Source organism: Humulus lupulus, chromosome 5 (assembly GCF_963169125.1).
Source record: "Humulus lupulus chromosome 5, drHumLupu1.1, whole genome shotgun sequence".
NCBI classification, from domain to species: domain Eukaryota; kingdom Viridiplantae; phylum Streptophyta; class Magnoliopsida; order Rosales; family Cannabaceae; genus Humulus; species Humulus lupulus.
This window is the reverse complement of record NC_084797.1, coordinates 90,260,739-90,287,589: the sequence shown is the minus strand read 5'-3', so window position 1 is coordinate 90,287,589 and position 26,851 is coordinate 90,260,739. Positions and strand designations below refer to the sequence as shown.

The following is a 26,851-nucleotide window of genomic DNA, read 5'->3' as shown; positions in this document are numbered from 1 at the left end:
ACCACATCATCACTGTTTTATCAAGGTGTGGCCACGATCTCAATTTCGTTAGTGTTAAGTTAAGTATGTCCAAGCTTGAGAATAACAGTGGAGAAGGTGTGGATCCTCGATCCAAGTATCTTCTTTTGAGTGATTTAGAATGTAATGCCCTGGATAGCCAAGACCATTACAATGTGTATTTAAATAGTGCAAGACTTGCTAATCAAGTCGTTTGGACATAAACGTGTCACTAAAGTCAACTAACGGGTTAGGGTTAAAAGATTTTTATCATAAAATAATTGACTTTCATTAAAAATAAGAGTTGGTACATGGGATCCAAAAAATAGTGTTTACAAGGAAATTACAACCCTTAAAAGTAAATACAACTTAAGCCAGCCTAAGTGGCAAAATACAATTTTGGCTCTAGTCCCTGTAAATCCCTCGGCCATGGCGGTTGAGCAGCTGCCAATGTACACATCGCCCCCAAAGCTATACAATTTTGGCTGGTCCAGCTTTCCCTTTCCCTTACCTGCACCACATAGCACCCGTGAGCCAAGGCTCAGCAAGAAAACTTAACTTCACAAGCACAAATATGCAACAATGTATGCACAATAAAACTTAGGTCGATAAACTCAATTAACAGCAGAATATGAGCAATAAGCATAACAATAATATTCAGCTCAACAAACACATAAACCAATCACGTCAATCAATACAATTAGTTAAGTGAAAACAACACTTCAGTTTATTGTAAAATGTTCAGGCCCGATGCCCTTAGGTCGAGTCCTCTAGTCTTATAGCTGACCCCGGCACCCTTAGGCCGGGCTGCATTCTATATGCTTTCTATCGGCCCCCGACACTTTTAGGCCGGCCTTTAAACAGTATAATCACAAATACACATTGCACAACAAGCAGTCAAAGGCAGCATATACAGGCATGCCTAACCAGATATTCTCAGATATCGATATATTCACAATCATAATATGTTCGTTAGCAGGGGTCTAAGCCCCATCCACAACCTGGGTACAGTTTTCTTATCTCGAATCCCGAGCTGAAAGCGTAGAGCGGTCCCGAGCACAATCCTCAATCTCGAGCCTTAACGGTAACCCTAATCACAAAGCGATAATGGACAACTATCAAAATCTAAACCAATTAACTACTTCAAGAATAACGTACCAGCCTTTGGAACCTCGAATTCTACTAAACCGGGTAGTAGAACCCTTTCTGAACACTTAGGTTTAAGTTCTCGAGCCCAAAAACCTAATTTGGCTAAGGCTGCCTAGGCGGGTCGCAGCGCGCCTCCAAGTCAAAGGCGCCAGCCCTTAAACTCCCAGGGACAAGCATTGGAACTTTCCCCTTAGGTCTGCAGCGCGCCTACGAAAAAGAAAGCCCCCCCCCCCCCCCCCCAAGGGCTTCTAGGGTCACGCAGGCTGCGGCGCCCAAGAACAGGGTCGCGGCGCAACCCTGCGAATCTAGAAATCCTAGGGCTTTTCCTGCGTTTTCTCCCAACCATATTCTAGCAAAAATTCATTGTAACCTTGAACTAAAACCATAATTGAGTCTAGGACTCTTAACAACATAGCTTGGGCATTATAATTACCCAAAAACCAACCACAATTCTCACCCCAATTCAGCAATTGAAGAAACATCAAAACCCAGCCAAAACCTATCTTAACATTTAGAATTAAAAAAAAACAATCAAGACTTAGACCTTACCTTGATGGTGATTTCAACCCTAAGCTTATCCTCTAGTGATCCTAGCTCCAATTCTTCAGTCCCCAAGCTTCAACCTCTTAGATTTCCAAGCTAGCTCTCCAAAACTAGAAAAGTTTCCCTAGTTCACAAGAGAGGGAGAAAGAATCGTACAAAGGGAGAGAGAGGGAGAGAGAGAGAGAAAGCTGAGAGGTGTTTTCTAGTGGATTCCTGAGGTTTCATAAACTTATCCCTTACACAAATGACCAAAATACCATCTACCTTATCCTTGGTCTCCTATTGCCCTTAAGGGCAAACTTGTCCTTTTACCGCATTTCCCGCTAATCCTCAAGTGATCCTATAACCGCCCAATTAATCCCGACGTGCCCAACTAATTACCAAATAATTACCCGTTACTCGATAAATCCCAAATATATGTTAAATTTTCCAAAATACCCCTAGGCTCACGCCGAGCCGGGTATTAGACCCCGTTGTGACTATTCTGCTAATCTGCTCACTTGGATCACCTCGATTCGAATGCTGCAAATATATACACATAATAATGTTGTCTCAATTATTTACACACATATAATCACATTTGTGCCCTCAACGGGCCAAAATCACAAATATGCCCTATTTAACAAGAACGAGCCCACATGCATATATAATACTCACAAACATGCATATATATATATATTCATATTATCATATAAATCATGTATGCCACGTAGTCACACATTTAATCATTTAATTTCACACATATCCAATTATGCCCTTTAGGCACACTAATCAAGGCACTAAGTCTTATTAGCATTTTTGGGACATTACATAGAATTTGGCACATGCTAAAAGTTGTGCCAAATTTGACACAAGATATAGCATGGGCCAAATTTAGCCTAACAATAAATGCCACTTTTTTAATTACTATATTACCACTAATTTATTAGTTAACAATTAATGACTAACTATATTACTTTTTTATTCACTTTTTCTACGATAAAAAATAAAAAAATGTATATTATCAATAAATATTAAATGAATTGTTGATTTTTTTTTGCTAATTTGCATATTGTGCATTGGAGCACAATTACAAATATTGAGCCAAATATAACATTGACTCATTTTTTGTGCCAAATTAGCCACAAAATTTACATCTTGCATTGGACATGGTCTAAGTCACTAAAAGCTTGATACTCTCCTCCCCAATCAGTTTGTAACTTTTTTATCTTTCTTTCAAATTGGTTTTCAACAAGAGTTTTAAATTGAATGAAGGCATTTAGTGCATCGGATTTGGATTTTAGATAATGTATCCATGTATTTCTACTGTAGTCATCTATGAAATGGATGTAAAATCTCAGGTTAGTATTTGACATGATATGGGAAGGTCCCCAAATATCTGTGTGGATCAAATAAAAAAGGTGCTTTGGCTCTATTTTCTAAAAGTGTGAATAGTAGTGAGTGGGATTTGCAAAACTGACATGCATCGCAGAAATTTTCTTTTTCATTCATTAAACTTTCTACATTGGTTTCATTTAACACTTGATTCAAAACTCTACTTGATGGATGTCCTAGACGCCTATGCCATACATCATTTAGGGAAATTGAAGACTCAACAAGACCTGACCGGCCGATATTGTTGTTATGTAGAGATGCTTCATTAGAGAAAGAAAAAGACTTAAAACTACCTAACTTGGACTGAGTGCTTGCATTGAGAGTTGGCATTGATTACGATGTTTGTAGTTGATATAAATCATCCTCAAGTGTCCCTTGCAGCACCACCTTCCATGTTTCCTTGTTCTTCACAAAACAACACTCAGAAAATAATTCACATACACATTGTTATCGACAGTAAGCTTTGATATGCTAATGAGATTTTTGCAAATCTTTGGAACATGCAGCATTTGAGCCAAAATGAGATTATTATGACTTTCAGATTTTAATATACCAGCACCAACATGAGCAATAGGCAACTTACTTCCATTTCCTACTGTTATTTTCTCCTTACCATTATAATTAGACCTGCTACTCATATTATCAGCATCAGAAGTAATGTGATTGCTCGAACCACTATCAGCATACTACCCCTCATTTTCCAGTATCTCAGGTGTTGCCAAAAGCATATCAGTGTTCCCTTTCTCTAAGTTGTTCCCAGGGATTGGGGGTGATCCCATATAGGCCTCATCAAAGAGATTATAGCAGACAATTGTCGAATGCCCATATTTGTCGCATACTTGGCATGTGGGTCTGGAACCATTTCCTCTTCCACCTCTTCCTTGTGACCTACTTCCTCCTCCACCGGAATAACCCTAATTGAAATTTCTACCTCGTGAGTTTTGATTATGAGTTGAGCATTTTCCTTGATTCGAATAGTCGAGCTTGTTGGCAAAGTGTGTTGATGGAGAGCCAATGTCTTTCAACAATTTGCTTGAAGGAGGCATGACACTTAGTCTTTCCAACATAGTATCATAGCTTAGCAAAATATCCTGAAGTTTTGCCAAGTTATGTTTTCATTTGCTTCAATTTGAACCAGTATTGACAAGGAATATGAATCTAAACCATTTAGCACATTAGTTATCAAATGGGATTCAGGGTAAGGACTACGTGCAAGTGCTAGAATGTCAGCCCATGTTCGCATTTGTCGGAGGTACTCAGCAATGCTTAGGCTTCCCTTTCTTGTTATTTGCAGCTTAGTGTGAGATTCATCCATTTTTGCCTTTGAGTGGGCACCATAGTGAAGTTCAAGAGATCTCCACAAGGAGGTTGTCGAGTTACAACCAATTACCTCTGTAGTTATTCCTTCTGTCATTGAACCATAGAGCCACCCCATGAGTAGCTGATCGTTCACGATCCATTGTTCGAACTCTGGGTTGCTTCGAAGTCCAAAACCTGGTGTACCATCGCTCGTTGCAACTCCTGCTAGGATAAGTTCCTGAGGGCGTGACTTGGTACCGTTCAAGTAACCATCCAAACGATGGCCACGAATGATGGTTGAGACCCTCGTCTTCCACAATGTGAAGTTGCTTCTATCCAACTTCAAGGAGAAGGTTGATTCAAGGTGTTGTAGAAAGGGGGAACGGTCACGGAAGGTTGTTTTGCGACAATCACTTGTTGAATCAAAGCATTGGTGGTCACAGTGGTTGGTTGGACTCCATCCCGACTGGCTTGTGGAGTGCGACTTCCTTGGTTGTTCCCAATCGACATCATTGGCGTTGGCCGTGAGCTAAGCTTTGATACCAAGTGAAGAAATTGTATGGAGCAAAAAAAATGGAAAACTCAACTCAAAGAGAGGCTGGAGTAAATGATCTATTTATATGTAGGGTAATGTACAAAATCAGTGGTGAACCACTAAGATGATTACAAGTGGTCCAATGACCATTAGACACAAAAGGTAAAAAGGATTCTAATAGAATTTGTAGTTTAGTGCCCAAGAATATTCTAGATGATAAATTTGGTGTAGTGTTGGTACATGAAGTGGAATAGAGAGCAGCAGAGTACTAAACTTTCTTAACACTTCTAATACACCCATGGTGCTTCTATATAGCATAGGTTCAACTAATGACTCCCCCCTCAAACTTATACAAAGTTTTTCCAGGTGTTGCTGGTGTAGCTTACCTTTTGGAACCATTCATCTTGGTTATTATATTTTTTTTAAGGAGTCAACAATATATTTGGATTGAGATAACTACAATCTGCTATCATTTCTAAAGGCTTCAGCACCAAGAAAATAATATAATAACCCCAGATCTTTTAAGGAAAAATTCTTGTTCAAATCAGAAATCAATTGAGAAATAAAACTTGGCTAATTTCCTGTGACAAGGATATCATCCACATAAACCAATAAAACGAAATGAGTTAATTTTATGAATGAAAATGGATGTTATGGGGATATTTCCCCAAACAAAACAAAGGGATCTAAAGTGTATTAGGGTGGTTAGGCCTGGACCTCCATGAATCCCATGGCTAGCTCAGAGCCATTGGTCGAGCATTTTCCCCAAGTTGGGTTGGCCTCACAAAAATGCCCAAACTCGTGGACTGTCGCATAAGACTCCTCCATGCACTATGATAAGATGCTAGGTCTTTCCCTCCTCGCCTTGAGTCGCATACCCTTGGGGTTTGAGTGTCATGTTGCAAATCAACTAAACCCAATGCTTTTTCTTAAAAAAAAAAAAATTAAACCCAATGCAATGGTTAGCAGTTTGACTATAGGAACTAAGCGAGACATATGCATATAGGTTTATGAATAGCACCATATGTTAAACCATCTTCATTCATCAGTCAAAAGGATTCACCAGCGATGTAGTCACATCGATAAAGGGCGAATCTCCCCTTTGGTCTCCTAGGTGAACCCTTTTACACCTCTTAGTTGAATATTAAAGTTAGAGCCATTTTGGGTATCTACAAAAAAAAAAGTCTTCGACACTTAAATGATTAATATTCTCTCTTCAATTCAACAAAGTAACTGTGTGAAAAAAATTAATTAAGGGTTGCTTCTATAGTCTATATCCTATACTATTTCTGTATTGTTCCATATCGAGGTACAAATATTGTACTATTTTTGGTACAAAAAGTCAATAAGTAATATAATTGGCACAATTTTTACAACGGTGATTCAGTGCACAATTGTAGAAGTTGATACAAACATTAATCCTTCATTCATGCTCATTTAATATTTATTGAAAATATATAAAAAAAAAAAAAAAAGTAACAATTTTTATTTTTAATTTATTATTGTTATCCCAAAAATTTGAAAAGATGATTTGGCAATAAAATTGACAAATGGCATGAATTAGTTGGGTGATCTGGCTTAACGGTAGCCCAATGCATCAGTTAAAAATTGGACTGCTTGAGAGGTGCCATAATCAAGTTAAATACACCCGACCGAAGAGAATATTTGGTCTAAGGGTTGCTTGGCTCAGACCCAGTTTGAAGACCCTAGTGATTGGTTTGAAACCAAGTCCAAGAAGATTGAAGGAGGGGTTTGGACTTTGGTTCGAGGGATAAAAGCAACAGGTTCGATCGGACCTTAGCTTGAGGAGCCTCTTGATATTTTGGCTCGAGTGTGTCCGAGGTAAACCCCTCAAGGTTTCCTAGATGTTGGCTCGAACATGTCCAAAGAGAGTGACTAAGGGAAAGAGGTCCTGTGCAGGCCAAAGTTTGGGACTTAGGTTTCATTCAAGGGAAGGCCACATAATGGCCGATCGGACACAATTGAAGGTGCCAAGAGGAGAGATGCCTCGGACTTGTCCAAGGTGAAGTGCCAGTCAGGGTGGCTCGGACCACTTTGGTCTGAGGAGAAGGGCATCATGTACGATCGGATAAGCCATGGAAGAGGTATGCTTGGGCTTGTCCGAGGTGAGAAGAAGGAGGAAGGTTGGCTCGGACCACCTTGGTCCGAGGAGAAGATTACAAGGTCCGATCGGACCTTGGTTGAAAAAGATAGGCTCGGACCACTTTGGTCCGAGGAGAAGGACATCATGTCCGATCGGACATGCCATGGGAGAGGTGCCTTGGACCATTTTGGTCCGAGGAGATGGCATGAAAAAGATGGCTCGGACCACCTTGGTCCGAGGAGAAGACTACAAGGTCCGATCGGACCTTGAGTGAAGGAAATAGGCTCGGACTTACCCGAGGTAAGGTGCAAAAGAAGTTGGCTCGGACCACCTTGGTCCGAGGAGAGCCAAACTTGCATGGCCTTTGGTCCGAGAAGAGCCATGCGTTTACCACCTTTGGCCCACGGAAAGCTCGAAGGAGTAATCAACATGCATGTGAGACTACGTCAAACTCCCTGAAACGACTTCAGTGAGAATTGGTCTAGGCACCCGGGAATCTCTCACTCCTCACTCGAATTTAGGGATCAGTTGTATTTTAAACATTTATTGTAATATAAATATAAGGTGAATAATAAAATATCCCTATCTAAAGGGGATATCAGATGAGAATCCCAGGCCTATAAATAGAGGGTTGGGAAGATCGTAAAATGACTTTTGGCAAATTGAGAGTTAACCTGTGTTCTAGAGAGAGAAAGTGTTTTTCCTGTGAGAACCCCTCTTTTGTATTCTGGAATATTTGCACTGAAGAAACTCAGTTGACACTGGTTCATCTGATCTTGAGTGTGAATACAGTAATAAAATCTCTAAGTAGATTAGGCTATTACCGATTATCGGGGCTGAACCACTATAAAATCTCGTGTTATTTACTTTCATTGATAAAAAAAACTGTCTGTTGTCGTTTATAATTATCTTGAAGGATTGTCGTATTTGACGTTCTCACGTCGTTGGCTAAAATCACAGTCAACAATTATCTAAATATCTAATTGTATAAAAAGTCTTCATTTACATTTATTATTATACTAAAAGTAATAATAAAATATTAAAAATAACATAAAAGTAAATAATAAAGTAATTAATTAATGTCACTCCAAATATACATCATATTATATTCTGTGCCAAGGTCCAGCTTTTAGCACACCATAAGAGCAATTTTTTAAGTGATGCTCTAAAGTGATATTTGATTGTGGGTAATAAAATAGAATAAAATACTTAAAAGAATTAATTTTCATTCCATTCATTAGATTATTACAATGTCATTCCAATGGGATGGTCCCACCATTTTAGTAGAATAGTTATTCCATTTAAAAATTACCATCCCAATGCAAAATTTTAAAAAAAAATTCATATTTTTCTATCAATTTTTTTATTCATATTATTATTTTTTCTATTTTCATTCTCATTCCTATTAAATTTTATTCAATTTTCATTCACATTCTTATATTTTTATTCCTTCCAATCCAACATAACCTAAATTGTCTTTGTTACGGAACAAATGCAAAACATGGATTCCGTGTTCTCTCTTCCTTACTTATGTCATTAATTGAATGATGTGTTTTACCTTTCTTTATGAAATTAATAGATTTAGAAAGGAAACTATAAACAAAAGCTTTGAGTCTTATATCTAGTATAATGCTGATTATACTTATTTATTTGTTATTTGTTTTTTACAAACTTGGCACATACATCACATTTCGGTGCAAATTTAGCATATCACTCAATTACTTCTCTTTCCAATTATGTTGAATTTGTGAAACTTGAAGTAATGAAATTGATGAAGTGGGATGAGAATCATGACATAAAATATCCAATAAACTATAAATGTTCCCACTTCCCTAAATAGTAGTACGCTAGAAGAATAAGAGAGAAAGCTCTTATTGCATTTGGTTAGAATAAAATGTTTCGATTTACATGGCAGTGATTCATTTTGCAATTTCTAAGTTTAATTATATTGTTGTACACTTTATCAGGGAAGCAAAAGTCCCCGGTGCCTACTCAATATCCTTTACAGCATCCTGTGTCAAAAGGAAAGAAAAAGGACAACCAATCAATATGTCATACAATATTGTATATAAATACATAATTTACAGCTAAAGAACCAAGAAGGTAATATAATGATAGGAGTTTTCTTAGGTAGGAGCATCACTTTCGCCTAGGGACGTTTTCAATTTTCAGCATTTGGAGAAATTATAACCTAATTTTTTTTTTTTTTGCATGATGGCATACATTATATATAACAGACTTCCTGACAAATTTTGGAAAATTCTGAATAATTTATAATGTTGAAATCAGAGTTCAAACAGTCAATTGCACATTTGCCTGATTTTTTTATACGCGTGGAAAATAAACTATTTGAACTCTGATTTCAGTACTGTAAACTATTCATAATTTCCTGAAAATTGGCAGAATGTCAACTATCATGTACACTGTCATATAAAAAAAAATAGTTATAATTTCTCCAAGTATCGAAAATAGAAAACGCTCCTACCTAAGAAGCTCTCTATAATTATACATATATATATATATATATATATGCAAAAGATAAGGTGTAGTTAACTATACGGTATAATCATTATATCAAATGCACAAGATGTATCAAATGTATAAAATGATATATTAAATGAGCACAATTATGTATCTCATAAAAAAATTATAAATTTGAATCCCACCCGTTAGATCTCATTTTAACAATTGAGATTATTTACTAATCCGTATAGTTAACTATAATATCCTTACCCTATATAAATTTCTATAAATATACAACTAATCAGATCAACATGCAATATCATCATTTAGAACAAGTTACAAATCCATTATGAAAAAATTGGTGAAGGGCAATTTGAAAAGAATGGAAAGAAAATTAAATAAATAAGCCATTCCCTCTCGATCTCAAATCAATAAAAAAAAAAGTGTCTCAAATGAGTAAATAAACACGGGAATGGATAGTTAATGAAATTATTCCTTGATTTTCAGTTCCATTATGATACTCTTCAGTACTGAATGGTTAACAGCCTTTATCTAAGTTTGGTTCTATGGTAAAGAATTTATTAAAACAGTAGTACCTTTGCAAGTCGTGTCACATAAGCTGCAGCCAAAGCAGTGGCTAACAATCCAAGGCCTAATGTCAATAATTGACCGTTCCCACCAACCAAACCAACCTCTGACTCCTCTTGCTGAAACATTAATTCACAGTATAGAATAAGACAATTAATGATCTGATACTGAAAATATACCACAAATATTGATCCAACTTTCATAGCTTATATCATCATCATTTTAAACAGAACAATCGAAACTACTCACTATTATTGCTCGCCCAAATGCACCAGCACTCACATAAGCCCATGTTCCTGGAAGCATCCCCAACCAACTGCATTTTTGTCATAACACTATGTTTTAAAACTTTGAAGTCATTCCCAAAATATGATGGAAACTGATATTCAATTCAGCCAAATGATACACCATAGTAGTGAATTTGAAGCATAACAGAGATCTTAGAGGATAAGCCAACACAATTCAGACGAGAGACCTGGCTTCTCTCCAGAGCTAGTGCTTAATTACAAATTTCAAACTTCAAACGATACCATACCCTTACACTCTCATCTAATTTATTCTCATAAACTTGCCAAATAAACCTAGCTGTAGAACAATGATTCTATGGTAATCAAATCTTTCCTTATTATCCTATTTCCCAATTCCTCCAATAATTATTGTTTTGTATACCAAATGTGGGTGTATTATAATGGAGGCTTATCATTACCCAGCTCAGACTTACACCTTGTCCTCGAGGTGAAATTGAGGACACTGCAGCTGTAAGGGTGTAGTTCTCCCATGTTGCCTCAGGGGGGTAAGTCCTTCCATTTGATCAACACTTCAAATACTACCAGCCCATCCAAGCGGCTGTTACGAATGCCAAGCACCTCTGCTGGTTCAACTATCAGCTCCAAGTCCACACTTGAGGCAGCAGTGGTGAGGAATTCGCTATGCCTGAGCTCTTTGGAGTTGAGAAACATGAATGACTGGGTGCACCAAAGATGTTGCCAGCAATGTTAACATATAAGCCACCTCCCCAATGCAAGAGAGCACTTCAAAGGGTCTATAGAAAAGCCATTCGTAAGTACTTTGATGAAGCGGTTGTTGCTCACCCGACACAATCGTACTAGGTCACAATTCACCCAACCAGTGAGTTTTTTGCTCTGCCTAGCAACTAGGGGTTTACGTCACTATAGTTTCAGTTTGATGATAGACATTGGATATTGATAGGATATAGAAATAAAAAGATGTAGAAATATTGGAGAAATATTTTATATTAATTTCAGTATCAATACTTTCCTTTTTTAGGTAGCTGTCAAATTTGATCTGATTTGTACAGCTTACATAGTTGATTAGCTTACATCCTATACAAAGGATATTGTATGTATTGAAAAATATATCAAATAATACACTTTTCTACATGGTATCAGACCATTTTCTGAGACCTACCTCTTCCTCACGTGTATCTTCTCCAAAATCAGTAACAATCAGCCATGGCCACTCCCATTGATCCAAAAAACACAGATGAAACCTCTGCCATATCTGAAATTCCAAAACACCGTCTGAATATTCCCCATCAATATGACCAGCCTAATCTCCAAATAACCATTCATAAACTGAATGGTCAGAATTTCCTCCAATGGTCACGGTCTGTGACTTTATATCTCACTGGTCGTGGTTGCCTCGGCTATCTCACCGGCGACATTGCTGCTCCTGCACTCACTGATCCATCCTTCACCAAATGGGATTCCGAAAATTCTCGTATCATCTCTTGGCTTGTCAACTCCATGGAAGCTGAAATCGGCCTGACTTACATATTTCTCTCTACTGCCAAAGAAGTGTGGGATGCTGTCAAAGAAGCCTTCTCTGACCTTGACAATTCTGCACTAGTATTTGAACTCAAGTCCAAACTTCGGGACCAACAACAGCAGGCTATTTATGTAACTTTTTTGTTCCAGAATGGAAGTGCTCCGATGATGCTTCTTCCTACAAGAAGATGCTTGATCGTGAACATTCATTTGATTTTTTACATGGCCTGAATTGTGACCTAGATGAAGTTCGTGGTCGCCTCCTCGGAAAGTCTCCTCTTCCCTCGATTCGTGACGCCTTTGCTGAAGTTCAACGAGAGGAAAGCCGCAAGCAGGTCATGATGGGACCTTTCCCGACTGCTGAAGCAGATCATTCTGCCCTTGCTGCCCGACCGACGCCCACCTCCTGCTGCTGAACCCTGTGGACAGCGTCGTGAACGCCCATGGTGTGAACATTGCAGCAAGCTTGGTCACACAAAAGCTACTTGCTGGAAAATACATGGTAAACCAACGGATTGGAAGCCCAGAAATGCTACTAGTACTCACTTTGATGGGCGTGCTTTGTCTGCTTCCCAATCTCAATCACTTCCCTTCACTTCTGATTAGATTGCCCAACTCCACCAGCTCCTTACCTCTGCATCTAAGCAAATCACTTCTGCCTAAGGTACTTTCGCTGCCTGTACTGCCCAAACAACCTCTTGGATTGTTGATTCTGGCGCGTGATCACATGACTGGTCAATCCCAGCATTTTAGCACTTATAATCCTTGCCCATGTACTACTGAGATAAAAATTGCTGATGATTCTGTCTCCACGGTGGCTGGTAAAGGATTCGTTTATATATCCCCCTCTTACACTTAAAATTGTTCATGTGCCAAATCTATCTTGTGATCTCCTTTCCATTAGCAAACTTACCCTTGATCATGGTTGCATTGCTAAATTCACTCCCATATCTTGTAATTTTCAAGAAATGTCCTTGGGGAATACGAATGGGAGTGCGAGGGAATGTAGCGGGCTGTATTACGTTGATGCTGATCCGCCAACTGCTCAAGTGAATAAAAGTTTGCATTTTTGGTTGTACTGTTTCTAGTGTTTTTGATATTGTGATGTGTGTCAATTTGCTATGCAAACTCGTTCTGTTTTTCGCTCTCGCCCATATCAAGCATCTAAACCATTTACTCTTATTCATTAGTGATAATGTGGGATACCTCTCAGGTTAAAAATATTTCTAATACCAGAAGGTTTATTTCATTTATTGATGACCATACCTGCTTAACTTGGGTGTTTCTTTTAAAAGATAAATCTGATGACGCTACCACTTTCAAAAAAAAATCACTCCATGCTTAAAAATCAATTTCAAGCTAATCCTCATGTTTTACACACTGATATGGCACATAATATTTTAATTCTATCTTGAGTGATTATCTTCTCTCTAATGGTATAATCCATATAAGCTCATGCGTCAGCACTCCCCAATAAAATGGGATTGCTAAAAGAAAAACAGACACTGTTAGAGGTTGCTAGGGCTCTTATGTTCACTACCTCTGTTCCTAAAAGTTTTTGGGGAAGTTGTTTTAACAGCAGCATATCTCATAAATAGAATGCCTTCTCGAGTTTTACAACATCAAACTCCAATCTCATTACTCCAAAAAGCCTCTCCTCAAAATCATCTCATTTCTGACATACCATTCAAGACATTTGGTTGTACCTTCTATGTTCATGTTTTAGGTCCTAATAATACTAAACTTGACCCTCGTTCCCTCAAATGTCTGCCAGTTATTTCTCTACAAAAAAAGTTTACAAATGTAATAATCTTGTCAACCAACGCATGTATGTCTCTTTGGATGTCACCTTTGATGAAGAAAAACATTTTTGTCCCAACTCTTTTCTTCAGGGAGGGTCGGTGAGTGATGCTCACTGTTGGGATACTTGTTTCGCAATAATAGGACCAGAGTTAGGTTCACTCATTGATCCTTTTTCTACCATTTCTGGCCCTAAGCCTATTTCTGAAACAATCAGCCCAGACAGAGAACAATGACCCACAAAATTTAGAAAAAGAGTTGGTTTATACTAGGCGACGAGGCAAAACACAAGTAATATAGCCAGCAACAGAGACACTGCCTCTCATGAGTCTGAACTAGTGACAACTCCTACTGTAAGTAATTTTTCGAATCCCATTTCACTTGATTCTAATTTTAACATGGAGAATCTAAGTGTAATTGAGACAAATCTACCGATTGCAAAAAGAACGGGGTTAGGAGTTGCACTCGACATCCTATATCAAAGTATGTGTGCAATAGCCAGCTCAAACCAAAGTTGAAAGCCTATGCTACCAAAATTGAAAAATTAATCATTCCAAAGAATATTGAAGAAGCTCTTTTAGTCCCTGAATGGAAGATAGTTGTTAATGAAGAAATAAGAGCATTGGAAAAAAAACGACTTGGAAGGTTGTTTCTAAGCCAAAGAATCATCATGTGGTAGGGTGCAAATAGGTGTGTACTATAAAATACAAGGATGATGGTATTGTAGACAGATACAAGGCAAGACTAGTTGCAAAAGGGTTTACTCAAACATATGGAGTTGACTACATAGAAACTTTCACACCAGTGGCAAATACAATAAGAATTCTATTATCAAAAGCTGCTAATATTGACTGGCATCTGCAGCAACTTGATATCAAGATCGCATTCTTAAATGAAGATTTAGAAGAAGAGGTGTATATGAAGATCCCTCCTAGTTTGGAAGGAAGATATGGAAGAGAAAATGTGTCATATGAAGAATCTCTTTATGGCCTAAAGCAATCACTGCGTGCATGGTTTGAGCAATTCAATCAAGTGATTAAGAAGCATGGGTACAAACAAAGTCAGACAGATCATACGTTATTTTTTAAACTTTCGAAAGATGGTAAAGTTGCACTTCTTATTGTCTATGTGGATGAGATGATTCTAACTGGAAATGATCTAAATGAGTTGGAGAACCTCAAAAGATTGCTAGCTCAAGAATTTGAAGTAAAGGATCTTGGTCAAATGAGATACTTTCTGGGTATGGAGATTGCAAGGACCACACAGTTGATTTCAGCATCTCAACGTAAATATGTCATGGATTTGCTGAAAGAGACTAGAATGCTTGGCTGTAAACCAATTGCAACACCAGTGGAACCCAAAGGGAAGTACAGGAAAATGACAGAGAAACTAGTGGACAAAGGGATGTATCAACGACTAGTGGAAAAGTTGATATACTTATCCCACACAAGATCTACTATTGCTTTTGCAGTAAGTTTGGGTAGTCAATAAATGCATAGACCTCTAGAAGGGCACTTGGAGGCAGTCTACAAGATATTGTGATACCTGAAGAAGACACCAGGAGAAGGTTTATTGTTCAGAAATGTAGTTTAGGAGAATAATTATCTGTATATTTATTAATGTGCCAATCATTATATTTATAGATTACATCACCTAACAAATCTGAAATATAAAAGCCATAAAAATAGGAACTAACAACAACTAATTCCTATTTCTAAGGAAACAACCAAAGACTAATTACTTTCTAATTTTTTCATGGTAACTTAAACTCCCCCTCAAGTTGGTATGTAAATATCAAACATACCCAACTTGTTTACAAGTAAATCAAAAGTAGGTTTAAATAATCCTTTTGTAAGAATGTTAGCAATCTGATCTTCAGATCTTACAAATGGTATACAAATTATTCCTGCTTCCAGATTCTCTTTTATAAAGTGTCGATCAACTTATATATGTTTGGTCAGGTCGTGTTGTACAGGATTATGTGCAATACTTATGGCAGCCTTGTTGTCGCAAAACAGCTTCATAGGCATACTAACTTGTAGCTTCACCTCCTTAAGCACACGGTTTATCCCCAAAATCTCACATATCCCGTTAGCCATAGCTCTATATTTTGCTTCTACACTACTCCTTGCAACCACACTCTGTTTCTTGCTTCTCCAAGTTATTAAATTTCCCCAAACAAACGTGCAATATCCCGAAGTAGACTTCCTATCTATAACTGAACCTGCCTAATCAACATCAATAAATGCTTCAACACTTCTGTTATTATTCTTCTTGAAGAGAAGACCTCTACCAGGATTACCTTTTAGATACCTTAAAATGCGATAAGCAGCTTCAAGATGTTCCTTGTAAGGGCGATGCATGAACTGACTTACCATACTCACAGCGAAAGCAATATCAGGTCGAGTGTGAGATAGGTAAATAAGCCTCCCAACAAGTCTTTGATATTTTTCCATGTCTACTAATCTTCCTTGGTGAATTTCACCAAGCTTCTTGTTCGGATCAATAGGAGCGTCTATTGGACAACACTCGCTCATTCCTGAATCTTTTAACAAATCAAGAACATATTTTCGTTGGGAAATAACAATACCTTGTTTGGACCGTGCCACTTCCATAGCCAAAAAATATCTCATCTCTCCTAGATCTTTTATCTCAAATGCCTTCGAGAGTTTGTTTTTCATTGCTTCTAATTCTTCTAGGTCATACCCCGTGAGAAGAATACCATCAACATAGACAATTAGAACTGCAATTTTTCCATTGTTCGAAGGACGAGTGAACAAAGTATGATTAGATTGTGCTTGAGAATAGCCTTGTTTTTACCACTTGAGTAAACCTCTCAAACCACGCTCTTGGTGACTGTTTTAACCCGTAAAGAACCTTTTCCAACTTACAAACTTTTGTGCCAAATTTGTTCTCAAAACCTGGTGGAGGAAGCATATACACTACCTCTTCCAATCTTCCATTCAAGAAAGCATTCTTCACATCGAACTGTCGTAAAGGCCAGTCCAAATTGGCTGCAACAAACAACAAAATTCAAACAGTATTTAGCTTGGCAACTAGAGCAAACGTCTCGGTATAGTCAATACCATAAGTTTGTGTAAATCCTTTGGCCACCAGCCGAGCTTTGCGTCTTTCTAGAGTCCCATCACTGTTATATTTTGGTGTAAAGACCCACTTACGGCCCACCGGTTGGAGTTCCCTTGGGAAGTTCTTCAAGCTTCCATGTTTGATTCTTCTCAAGAGCCCTCATCTCCTCAAAAAGAGCCTCCTTCCACTCCGGAACAAGTAAAGCTTGCTGTATGTTATTTGGAATCTGAACACTTGAAACATGATCGGTAAAAGTGACAAAAGAGGATGAGAGTTTTGAGATAGAAATAAACTGAGATATAGGATATTTGTCACAAGATCGCTTGCCTTTTCTTATAGCTATTGGAAGGTCTATTTCAGGAATAGAATCTGAAGAAATTTGATCAGAAAAACCAGAATTAGAATTGTTACCTAACTCAGTTTCTGATCTCAGTTCAGATGTTTTGGCAGGGGGTTGGTGATGTTGTGACTTCAGCTCTTCGATGAGGGAATTTTCGTGCATATACCCATGGTTTTAAAAAACGGTTGAGGCGCCTCGAGGCGAGGCAGTAAAAAACGCCTCTGAGGCGCCGCCTCATAGAGTGGCAGTGAGGCGCACGCCTCACATGAGTGAGGCGGATTGAGGCGAACGTTTCTGAGGCAAGGCGGGCTGAGGCGTATGCCTCATGGTTTTGCACTTTTTGGCTGTTTTATTGCCTCACACGTGGAGTTTTTTTAAAATAGTGTTTTGGGCTTTCTTTTAACTAAATGGGCTTAAAGTTTGGGCTTATTTTATCAGATTTTAAGTTAAAAAACACCCTAATTTCTTCTCTACCATCTCACGGCAATGCCCTCTTTTCTTCTCTACCATCTAACGCAAGAGCTTCCTTTCTCAAGTAGCAGCTCCCCTCTCTCAAGCTTCACAGCAGCATCTCTCCATCATCTCATCTCAGCTCTCCCTCACACTCTTCATTTCTCTCCTTTTCACGCAAGAAGCTCTCTCCTCACTCATCATCTCATTTTTTTTCACCTCTTTTTCTCATAGTCAAGGCAGCTACCAGCCAGCCACTAGGCTAGTATTGATTGTTTTAGAGAGATAAATAATTTCTTCAATCTTCTCTATTTTTTGTTTTTCAATTCTCTTATTTTTTGTTTTAAAGTTGCTGAATTTTTATTTTATTTTATGCTTTTAGTTGCTGAATTTAAGTTGAGAAGGGATGAGTAGAAAAGATCCTGCTTGGAAGTATAGTGTTGAAATAGAAGTGCCGGAAAAAGGTGCAAAAAAATGATACAAGTATTTAAAGTGTAATTTTTGTAGTAAGGATATTAAGTGAGGGGTGAATCGAGTGAAAGAACATCTTGCTTGCACACACAAAGATGTAAAACCATATCCTAAAGTACCTAAAGAAGTCAAGGATGAAATAAGTCAATATTTGAAAGACTAAAAATACAAAATTTATTTCTCAACGAAAGTTTGATGAGGCGGTGGATTGTGGATCCTACTTTGGTGATGGACCTAGTGGTTGTGGTAGTGGCACTCCTTTGAAGGGCGTGAATTCTTGTCCTAGCGATAGTTCTAGAGGTGTTAGAGGGCCTATGGATCGATTTATGGAGAATAAAGGAGATGATGAAAATGATAAAAAGACCGCTGCCACAAAAATGACTCCAACAAGTGCTAAAGAGCATCGAAATCAAGTTTGTTTAGATATTGGAAGATTCTTTTTTGAGAATGGGATCCCATTTAATTGTGCAAGAAGCCCATCATATTTCAATATGTTGCGTTCGGTTGGGAATTATGGTCGAGGATTGAAAGCTCCTACAATGTATGAAATGAGGACTTGGATACTAAAAGAAGAAGAGAAGACAACATCCAAAACTGTGAATGAGATCAAAGTAACATGGAAACGAACAGAGGTTTCATTATTATCAGATGGTTTGGTCAGATATGAGAAATAGGAGTCTGATCAATTTTCAAGTTAACAATCCCTATGGGACTGTTTTTTTTTAAAAACTATTGATGCATCAGATTGTGTAAAAGATGCACATAAATTGATCGAATTGCTTGATGGTGTTGTTGAAGAAATTGGAGAAGATATTGTCATTTAGGTGATCACTGATAATGCAAGTGCATACAAGGCAACTGGAAGATTATTAATAAAGAAGAGAAAAAGTTTGTATTGGACTTCGTGTGCTGCTCATTGTATTGATTTAATGCTTGAGAAAATTGGAGAATTGCAACAACATAAAAATGCTTTGCTTAAAGCAAAGAGAGTTAGCAATTTCATCCATAACCATCAATGGGTGTCGAGTTTAACAAGAAAATTTGCAAAAAAAGATCTTCTTCGACCAGCTGTCACACGATTCGCCACTGCCTTTCTAACTTTAGAAAGTATGCATCAATTGAAGCAACCACTACAAATGATGTTTGTTTCAAAAGAATGGTCAAATTGTGCATGGGCAAAGAAACCTGAAGGGAAAGCTGTGAAGAAAATCATAATGAATGATAATACATTTTGGCCTAGTGTGGTTTATTCCATTAAAACCACAAAGCCCCTTGTGAATGTTTTAAGAATAGTTGATGGTGAGAGAACACCAGCAATGAGATTTATTTATGGTGCTATGGATGCGGCAAAAGAAAAGATAGCAAAGAACTTAGATGGAGACCTGTCTTCATATAAGGAGATTTGGGATATCATTGATCAAAAGTGGGAGTTTCAATTGCATCGCAACTTGCATGCAACTGCATATTACTTGAATCCTCGATTTAGATGGAGTCTCAATGTTTCTGAGCATCCAGAGATTAAAACTGGTTTGTATAAGTGCATGGATCGTCAAGGACCAAAAAACATATGTGAAGGTCGATGCCTAACTTGATGAGTGTAAATACAAGTGAGGATTGTTTGGCTTCAGATCATCCTTAACATCATACTTAACACATCCACTTGGTGAATACTTAAACTTTTATCTCATTTTTTTGTTTTATTATAGTTTATATTAATATTATAAAATAAATTATTCATTACTTTGTGTAGAAATATCTTTATAAATACATTTTGTACCGCTATTTTTAGGTTGTAATTTACAGCTAAATTAGGTTGTAATTGACAGCTATGTTTAGGTTGTATTTTTTGTCTAGCTCTTTGTATTCATCCTATATATAGGCCATACTATTCATCAATAAAATTAGATTAGAAGTATTATTCACACAAATCTACATGGTATCAGAGCCATTAGTAGTCTAAAAATTGAAAACTCTTTCCAATCTTTTCTGCCCTCTTTCAGTAAAAAAAATTAGGGTTTTGCACTTTTTAGCTCAACCTCAGAAAATTATTTTAGGGCAATCTTCTACTCTCACCTCCTTCACAGGAAGCTTCCTGCACCTCCGGTCGGCCAAACCCTGAAGTTCGACACCCAGCAGAGCCGCGCGTGAGCCTCACGCGCCGCCTCCATCTCCGGCCCCATCTCCCACACGCGTGGCGCGTGTAGGCGCGTGCAGCCCCCCGACGGCGAGTTTTTTCCGGCAACGTCTTCCTCAGCACTCCTTGCTGCATTTCCCTGTTCTTATCAATGGCTGTTACAGCCAACTCCTCATATAAAAGCCAATCTCAAACATTTCACCTTCTCAAATCAATGGCTTCTCCTCAACTTCTCCAATCAGCCAAACCCACTCCTCAATCAGCTGCTCTTGTCACCAATTCTTCTCATAAAGTCCTCTATTTTCAAAACTTGGAAGTTAGCCACTTCTCAAAGGACAAAATCTATGCAACTCCAACACCTCTTGGGCAGTGTATGCAGCAGCCAAATCCATCTTCAACCGAGGCAAATGTCAGCATAATGTGTCATCAAGGTTCTACGTCTCACACATTTACTGCAATCTCCAACAAAAGTACTTGGATTGTTGATTCAGGGGCTTCCGACCACATGACGGGTGATTTACAAGTCTTTAGCACCTTCAAACCATGTGCTAAATCCCACACCGTCAGAATTGCCGATGGTTCTCTCTCGAAAGTGATAGGGACCGGCTCAGTAACTTTATCAGATGAACTTCGCCTTTCATCTGTTCTATTTGTCCCTAAACTAAATTGCAATCTTCTTTCAATAAGCAAACTTACTCGAGATCTGAATTGTGTAACTAAATTCTATCCAAATCTTTGTGAATTTCAGGTTGAGGGCTCGGAGAAGGTGATTGGCAGTGCTGAAATGCATGATGGGCTCTATATTCTCAAGGATTCTCCTAAAAGTAAACAAGTTCACAAATCCAGTTGTGGTAATCATTCCAATTTAGATTCTGTTTCCAATTCTATGTCTGTTTCGAATGAAAATCGTGTTATGTTGTGGCATTTTCGACTAGGACATCCAAATTTTGGTTATCTTGAAAAACTATTTCCTCAGTTATTTGTCCACAAAAGACCAAAATTCTTTCATTGTGAATTATGTCAACTTGCTAAGCATACTCGAAACTCTTATCCCAGTCTTCCTTACAAACCTTCACAACCTTTTTCGATGATACATAGTGATATTTGGGGACCCTCACGAGTAACTAATATTAATGGATCTAGATGGTTTGTATCTTTTATTGATGATTATACTAGGACAACATGGACATTCCTTTTGAAAGAAAAATCTTATACTGCTTCTATTTTTAAAAAATTTCATTCCATGATTCAAAATCAATTTCGCCGAAAAATCCAAATCTTGAAAACTGATAATGGAAAGGAATATTTTAACTCCATTCTTGGTCCATACTTGTTAGATCAAGGTATTGTTCACATTAGTTCATGTGTTGATACTCCGCAACAAAATGGAGTGGCTGAGCGAAAAAATAAACATCTTCTTGAAGTTTCTAGATCCATCATGCTTTCAAATCATGTTCCTAAACAGTTTTGGAGGAAGCCTTACTCACAACCACCTATCTCATCAATCGTATGCCTAGCCGTGTACTACAATTCAAAGCTCCCAAAAATCTGTTATTTGCCACATTCTCTCATATCTCAGCTTTCTCCTCCGATCTTCCATTTAAAGTCTTCGGATGTGCGGCTTTTGTCCATATTTATGATCACAAACGAACCAAACTTGATCCAAAGTCTCACAAGTGTCTCTTCATCGAGTACTCCAACACTCAAAAAAGGTATAAATGTTACTCCCCAATTACAAAAAGGATCTATAACACTATGGATGTCACCTTTTTTGAACATCAATCTTTCTTTCCCAAATCTGGTATTCAGGGGGAGCATTCTCAGGAATATCAGCTTTGGGAAACTCTTCAGGATCATCAAGCTGCATTTCCTCAACCCAATGTTGTGACACACAAACATCAAAGTGCTCAGTCTTTGCCCTCTTTGCCTATCCAACCAGATCAATCAATTGGTCCTTCCTTACCCACTTTTCCTATCCAACCAGATATCAGTCCAGAAAACACACCCAACCCGTCCTTCTCTATAGTCAATCCGCTCTCACCTTTCTCCTCAGAAAACCCAAACACTCCTTCAACTTTACCACCACCTCAAACTCAAGCACAATTTGATATAGGTAACAAAGAACTTCGTGTTTATAGTAGGAGAAAAGTTGGAAATATAGAGGTCAACATGCAAGACAAGAACTGCTCAAACACTCATCAAAGCCCTCTCAACCTCGAAAATCATGAAGGTAAGGATTATGTGGTTCATGAGTTAGTTTCTCCTACTATTGATGATCTCGACCTACCTATTGCTCATCGAAAGGGTGTTAGAACTTGTACCAATCACCCCATTGAAAAGTATGTTGCTTATGGGAAACTAACACCTATGTACCGAGCTTTTGTCTCTTCTCTTGATCTTATTCAGATTCCCATAGACATTTATGAAGCCTTGAAAGATCCAAAATGGAAGACTGCAGTCGATGAAGAAATGAATGCTCTTGAGAAAAATGGTACTTGGGTTCTCACTGAGTTACCTCAAGGAAAACAGACAGTTGGTTGCAAGTGGATTTTCACCGTCAAATATAATTCAGATGGGAGTATCAACAGATTCAAGGCTCGATTAGTTGCCAAGGGATTCACTCAATCATATGGTGTTGACTATCAGGAGACCTTTGCTCCTGTTGCCAAACTTAATACAATAAGAGTTTTATTATCATTTGCTGTAAATTGTGAGTGGCCTTTATATTAGTTGGATGTGAAGAATGCTTTTTTAAATGGGGATCTCGAAGAAGAAGTCTATATGGAAATTCCACCAGGTATGAAGAAACACTCCAGTGGTCGAGTAGTGTGCAAACTTCTCAAATCTCTTTATGGCTTGAAACCGTCACCTCGAGCATAGTTTGACAAATTTGCAAAGTTAGTTGTCAGACATGGATATACTCAAAGTCAGGCTGATCATACTCTATTTTTCAAGTTCTCTTCAACTGGGAAGCTAGCAATTCTCATTGTCTATGTGGATGACATAATCTTAACTAAAGATGACTTAGGAGAAATTTTAGATCTCAAAAGACTTCTTGCCTCCAAATTTGAAATCAAAGATCTAGGAACCCTCAAATATTTTCTTGGTATGGAAGTAGCCCGATCGAAAGAAGGAATTGTTATATCTCAGCGAAAGTATATCCTAGATCTTCTAAAGGAAACTGGAATGATTGGGAGCAAGCCGGTTGACACTCCCATGGATCCAAACTTGAAAGTTAATCGAAGAGAGGATTCAACTCCAGTAGAGAGGGGGAGCTATCAAAGATTAGTAGGAAAGCTAATCTATCTCTCTCATACCAGACCTGATATCGCCTTCCCTGTCAGCGTTGTTAGTCATCATATGCACAGTTCTTGTGAGGAGCACTTGGAAGCAGTGTATCATATTCTAAGATATTTGAAAATGACACCAGATCTTGGTTTGCACTTCAAAAAACACAACAACCGTGACTTGAAAGTTTACACAGACTCTAGTTGGGCTGGAGAGCTGACTGACAGACGATCAACCAGTGGTTATTGCACCTATGTATGGGGTAATTTAGTTACTTGGCGTAGTAAAAAGCAGTATGTGGTCTCAAGGAGTAGTGCAGAGTCAGAATATCGTGCTTTAGCCTTGGGTATTTGTGAAGGGATGTGGATCAAAAGACTCATGAATGAATTGAGGTTTGACTCTCCTAAGTCTTTTAAAATGTACAGTGATAGTCAAGCAGCAATTAGTATTGCTAAAAATCCAGTTCACCACGATAGAACTAAACATGTTGAAATAGACAGATACTTCATTTCTGAGAAGGTGAATTCAAAGATCATTGAGCTCAACTACATTCCTACAAAGAAACAAATTGCCGACATTCTAACAAAAGCACTACCAAGAACAAGTTTTGAAGAATTTAATTCCAAGCTAGGTTTGTATAACATATACAACTCAGGGGAGTGTAGAAATATCTTTGTAAATACATATTGTACAACTATTTTTAGGTTGTAATTTACAGCTAAGTTAGGTTGTAATTGACAGCTATGTTTAGGTTGTATTTTTTGTCTAGCTCTTTGTATTCAGCCTATATATAGGCCATACTATTCATCAATAAAATTAGATTAGAAGTATTATTCACACAAATCTACACTTTGCTTCTTTTTTCATGTCTTTAATTTGTATAGTTGAATGGTGGGACAACTTTGGAGATGAATTTCCAGAACTCAAGTCATTTGCAACAAGAGTTCTAGGTCTTGCTTGTTCAGCATCGACATGTGGACGTAATTGGAGTACATTCAATCAAGTGCATACAAAGAGAAGAAATCGTCTGAGCACAAAAAAGATGAATAGTTTGGTGTACATTATGTACAACAAAAAGTTGAAGCACAATTGTTTTAAGAAACAATCACGAAGAGAGGAAGATGATCCTTTGATTGTTGAAAATGTGTCTTCTAATGATGAATGGGTAGCCAATCCAAATGATGAAGAGGATGGTGATAATAGAGCAATCGAAGTTGGTGGGGAGATTGAGATTGAGGATGAGGGAGGAAGTTTAGCACCGACTTTGACATGGACTTATGTGTTCTTTGTTATGAATTCTATGAATTTTATGAAGTTTCATGAATTTTAGGATATTTTATTAATTTTATTATATTTTTTAAATTTATTTGTTCTTATAGTTGAGGCGTACGCCTCGAGGCTTACGCCTCGCAGTACTAAGAGAAAACGACTCGCCTCGCGATTTCGCCTTTCAAAACCTTGCATGTACTTGACCATATTTACCTCTATTCAGGTTGCACCCTTGTTCATCAAGCTGCTGAGACTTATCATGGGGCACAATATTTTCAGCACTTTCAATATTTTCAATATTCTCAACATTTATGAGATTTCCCTGCTCATTTTCTTGATAATTTTCTTGCTCGTGAACCTCTCCAACTTGCCTTATATTTTCGTGCCCTAAGTCATATCCTAGAAAATCTAGGTCTAATGAAGGATCACAAAAATTACTCGCAATATTCCTGAGATTATGGTGTGGATTAAATCTATTATTGGTAATTTTAAAATCCAAATCTTTATTTTTTCCTTGATTCTCACCCTGAAGATTAGGATTAAAAAATGGAATATTTTCAAAAAATTTAACATCCATGGTGATAAAGATTTTTTTTAGAATAGGATCAAAACACTTGTATCCTTTTTGGTTGGGCAATACCAATGAAAACACACTTTTTCACTTTGGGGTCAAGTTTACTATCCAGCCCTATTCGGATTCCTAATAAAAACAGTGCAACCAAATATTTTTATAGACATTTCATAAAATAAACGAGAGTTTGGAAAACATTTTTGAAGTACAGAAATAGGCGTTTTGAAGTTTAAAAGTTTAGAAGGAATTCTATTGATCAAATAGGTAGCATGTAAGATAGAATCCCCCAAAGATATTTAAGTGCATTATTTGAAAAAAGTAAAGCACGACTTATCTCAAGAAGGTGCCTATTTTTTCTTTCAGCAATGCCATTTTGTTGGAGAGTGTCGTTACATGAACTTTGTTGAACAATCCCTTTTTCAGCAAAAAATGCATCTAAAACTTGTGCAAAATATTCTCGCCCATTATCACTTCGTAAAATCTTTATACTCGTTTGAAATTGATTTTGAATCATGTTAAAAAAAATTTGAAAACACTTTCTACTTCAGATTTCTTTTTCAGCAGATAAACCCAACTCACCCTAGTGTGATCATCAATAAGAGTCATAAACCAGCGTTTACCATTACATGTAGAGACCCTTGATGGCCCCCACAAGTCATTATGCATAAGAGAAAATGGTTGTGAAGGTGTATACACACGTGGAGAATAAGTAGTCCTATGATGCTTAGATAAAACACAGATTTCACATTGAAAAGAAGAGGGATTTTTATTTTTAAATAAAACAGGAAACAAATGTTTTAAATAATGAAAATTTGCATGTCCCAATCTAAGTGCCATAAATAAATCTCATCATCTTGGAAATCAGATGCAACTTGAAGACAAGAACTTTGTTGAGTCTCTTTATTCACTAACATTCCCTCATCTAGAATGTAAAGGCCACCACTCCCTAGTACTGCCAATCATCATCTCCAAGACCGGATTCTGAAAGACACAATGAGAAGAAAAAATACTTGCAGTGCAATTTAGTGTAGAGGTTAGTTTACTAATAAAGATGAGATTGCAAGACAGTTTAAGAACGTGAAGAACATATAGTGTATCGGAGAGTTTTACATCTCCTACACCAGCAATAGCAAAAAAAGAACCATCTGCTATGCGAATTTTATTGTTTCCTGCACAAGGTTTACATGAGAAGAAAAAACTAGAATAGCTGGTCATGTGATTAGATGCTCCTGAAACAATGATCCAAGAGGTTTTAGATTAAATACAAACAAGGGAAGAAGATAAGAGACTAGGATTACCATGCTAAACAAGGGAACATGAAGGCTTGGATTTAGAATGTAACAGATTCAACAGTTGCTCAACTTGTTCCTTGGTGAATGGAGACTGCCCTGAGTTGACACTCGGTTCTGAAGCAGAATCAACTCCGGATTGCAGTGCTCCAGGTCGGGTGGGCTTTCCTCCAGGTGGTTTTCCATGTATTTTCCAGCAAGTATCCCTGTGTGTGCCAATGCTTCTTGCAAAAATCACACCATGGCTTCTTTTTCTTATCATTATTAGTCTCAGCTTCTTTAACAAATAAAGCTGAAACTTCGTTACCTGATA

At 37.7% G+C, this 26,851-nt stretch overlaps 1 protein-coding gene across 1 annotated transcript in view; it reads right to left on the bottom strand.

Moving 5' to 3' along the window:
* Positions 1–8,778: 8,778 nt before the first annotated feature.
* Positions 8,779–26,851, bottom strand: part of LOC133777511 (uncharacterized) — a 30,741-nt gene continuing 12,668 nt past the window's right edge. Inside the window, exons 5-7 of the mRNA XM_062217158.1 lie at positions 10,302–10,368; positions 10,061–10,171; positions 8,779–9,013 (exon numbers count right to left, since the gene is read on the bottom strand). Of these exons, the coding sequence (XP_062073142.1) occupies positions 8,990–9,013; positions 10,061–10,171; positions 10,302–10,368 (202 nt within the window). The 3' untranslated portion in view covers positions 8,779–8,989. The remainder of the gene's footprint in view (positions 9,014–10,060; positions 10,172–10,301; positions 10,369–26,851) is intronic.